This window comes from Bison bison, unplaced genomic scaffold, assembly GCF_000754665.1.
Source record: "Bison bison bison isolate TAMUID 2011002044 unplaced genomic scaffold, Bison_UMD1.0 scf7180017864142, whole genome shotgun sequence".
NCBI lineage: Eukaryota > Metazoa > Chordata > Mammalia > Artiodactyla > Bovidae > Bison > Bison bison.
The window spans coordinates 1,646,130-1,648,957 of record NW_011494714.1 but is presented as its reverse complement, the minus strand read 5'-3'; the positions used below and the strand labels follow the sequence as shown (position 1 = coordinate 1,648,957).

Sequence of the window (2,828 nt, the reverse complement as noted above, 5' to 3'; positions counted from 1 at the left end):
TCATCAAGAGCCTCTTTAGTTCTTCTTCACTTTATGCCATAAGGGTGGTGTCATCTGCATATCTGAAGTTATTGATATTTCTCCCTGCAATCTTGATTCCAGCTTGTGCTTCCTCCAGCCCAGCGTTTCTCATGATGTACTCTGCATATAAGTTAAATAATCAGGGTGACAATATACAGTCTTGACGTACTCCTTTTCCTATTTGGAACCAGTCTGTAGTTCATGTCCAGTTCTAACTGCTGCTTCCTGACCTGCATACCGATTTCTCAAGAGGCAGGTCAGGTGGTCTGGTGGGCCCATCTCTTTCAGAATTTTCCACAGTTTATTGTGATCCACAAAAAGGCTTTGGCATAGTCAATAAAGCAGAAATAGATGTTTTTCTGGAACTGTCTTGCTTTTTCAGTGATATGTGATTATAAATAGAATTCAAGCATATTTTAATAAATACAGCTCAATGTTCCCCACTTTTCAGGTGGCCTTTTAATCCCATTAGTTCTTCCTTTCATTGGTCCCCTATGAAGGATTTCTTAGGGGCTCCTGGTTCCTCATGTTTATCCCCAAAAGATGTAGCCTCTGCATTGCCCCACACCGTCCTGTCCTGGCTCTGCTTTACGAAATGGTGCAGAACTCTATGTGGCTAAAACCCCAAAGGTCCTATATCCCTATTTCTTTTTACTGCTGACTGCTGAGCTTGTGTTCAGTTTTAGCACTTTTCTCACTTGTTCAGATGAAATCAAGAGGAGGTGAAGACTAATACAAACAGAAAGCAGTTCCCTGAGGAGAGGATAAGAGAGGCTTATCTTTTTTAGTGGTATTTTTATTTTATATATTTATTTAGCCACACTGCACAGCATGAGGGATCATATTTCCCCGACCAGGGATTGAACCCACACCCCCTGCATTAGAAGCTCAGAGTCTTAAATCACCAGGGAAGTTCCCACGAGAGTCTTCATATAAAAACTCAATCCAGAAAAACTGTTACACTTTCAAGGGCTCTCCATAAAGAATCTGCTATTTTAGGGTCACCTTCCCTGGTGGCTTGGGTGGTAAAGAATCTGCCTGCAGTGTAGCAGACCTGGCTTCAATCCCTGGGTCAGAAAGATCCCCTAGAGAAGGGAATGGCAATCCACTCCAGTATTCTTGCTTGGAGAATCTCATAGAGGAAGGAGCCTGGTGAGTCGCAAAGAGTGGGACACGACTGAGTGACTAACACTTTCACTTATTTTTTTTTTTTCTGTATTATTGACATTAATGGTCCATCTTCACCAAGCTCTTGGTCTCATGATGTGGCTTAATAGCAGAAAATACAGTGACTATTTTTAAATGGGTAAATCTTCTCACCCTACACCCTAACTCCTTTACTCCCCTTGGGAAAATAGAGGCTTCCTCATTGCAGTTAGGCTGAAAGAAACGAAGTCCTGGAGGTTCAGAGAGGGACCTGGTCTGAAATACATGCAGCTCCAGCAGGGCCATCCTATTGGGCCAGAGTTACAGCCCCCCCACCTCCTATAACTCTAATTAGATTAAAATCTTAAGCAGTTCAGCATTTAAGAACAGAGGAGAATGCTGGTGTCATTATTTATCATGGGCTCCATTGGCTGATCAGTAGCCTTTATTTCCTTGTACTTCTTGCCCTGTAAACATTCAGAACCACACCCCCACGTGCAATCCCAGTTGAGCTCTGAAATGGAGCCACTCAACCAACCCCACCCCCCACTGCACACTTGCAGTGCAGGAGCAAAGCTCTCGCTCCTCTTCCTGTTTTCTTTGGTATTTGGGGTTATCACCTCCAGGCAACATAGCACAGCACTGTGGTGATGGCCCAAGCTATCCTCAGTGAGTCTCTGCTTGCCACGATGCCCTGTGTGTTATAATGCCAGTCATCGCTTGATTTGTGGCTAGGTAGAAAAGAGTGACCCTGAACCCAAGTCCCCAAGCTCCAAGCACAACCCATGCCAAGGGAAAGGAAAGATGGGGTGGGAAAGACTCATGTAAACACCATGATGTGTGAAGAAAGCTGAGAAGTTGGGGGAGCATTTAGCCCAGTATGACTCGGCAGTGGGATGGGTCAGCCAGACAAGCTGGTGGGATCTTAATCTGTGTGCACAGAAGGGTGATGTCTAGAAAAGGGGCATGTGTGTCCGCCTGTGGCACCCTGGGAGCCCTGCCCCTGGAGTAGCATTGCCCAGTAAAAGACTTGGAGACAAAGTCAGCAAGTTCAGGAAAGGAAGGGAAGCGGGCCACCACAGATGAGCTGCAGCGTGGCTGGAGTGGCTCTGCCTCCCTGTGCTGTCGGCAGAGCTGCGGTGGGTGTGCAGAGCATGAAGGCCACCCCCAACCCCACCCGCCATGCTCTGGTCTTGTCTGCACACCAGCCAAGTGGAAGAATGCCAGACCACCCACCGCCAGGAGTCCTCTGCCAGGTGGGCCGCCCCACTCACCTCGGCGGCGAAGTGCTCCCCGCCGACAGTGTGCTCCGAGCCGTGGGGGTCGTTCTTGTCCCCCCAGTGCAGGTGCAGCTGCGAGGCATTGTAGCGGGCCCCGAGGCCCCGGACCTGCATGTCCTTGGGCAGTTTCACCTTCACTGCAGGGAGAGGAGGGGCAGTTTCAGAGCCCTGGCCAGCTGGGTACTGCCTGAGAGCAGGTTGGCAGCAACTGCTAAGGGCCCAGACAGGGGCAGGGGGATGCAGCGATGGGGGGACCAGAGAGGTGCGGCTCGGAAACCTGGGCTCTTTCTCTGAGAACGTCCCCTCTTCCACTAAAGCAATTCCAGTGGCGGCAGCACCCTCGTGGTTCCCCCTTGGAAAAGATGGCAGGGAGGAGGCTTG

The 2,828-nt window shown here is 49.3% G+C and overlaps 1 protein-coding gene across 1 annotated transcript in view; it reads right to left on the bottom strand.

The window, feature by feature from the left end:
* Window positions 1–2,828, bottom strand: part of CA12 (carbonic anhydrase XII) — a 205,591-nt gene that overhangs the window by 18,498 nt on the left and 184,265 nt on the right. Inside the window, exon 6 of the mRNA XM_010840242.1 lies at window positions 2,442–2,584. Coding sequence (XP_010838544.1) covers window positions 2,442–2,584 — 143 coding nt within the window. The remainder of the gene's footprint in view (window positions 1–2,441; window positions 2,585–2,828) is intronic.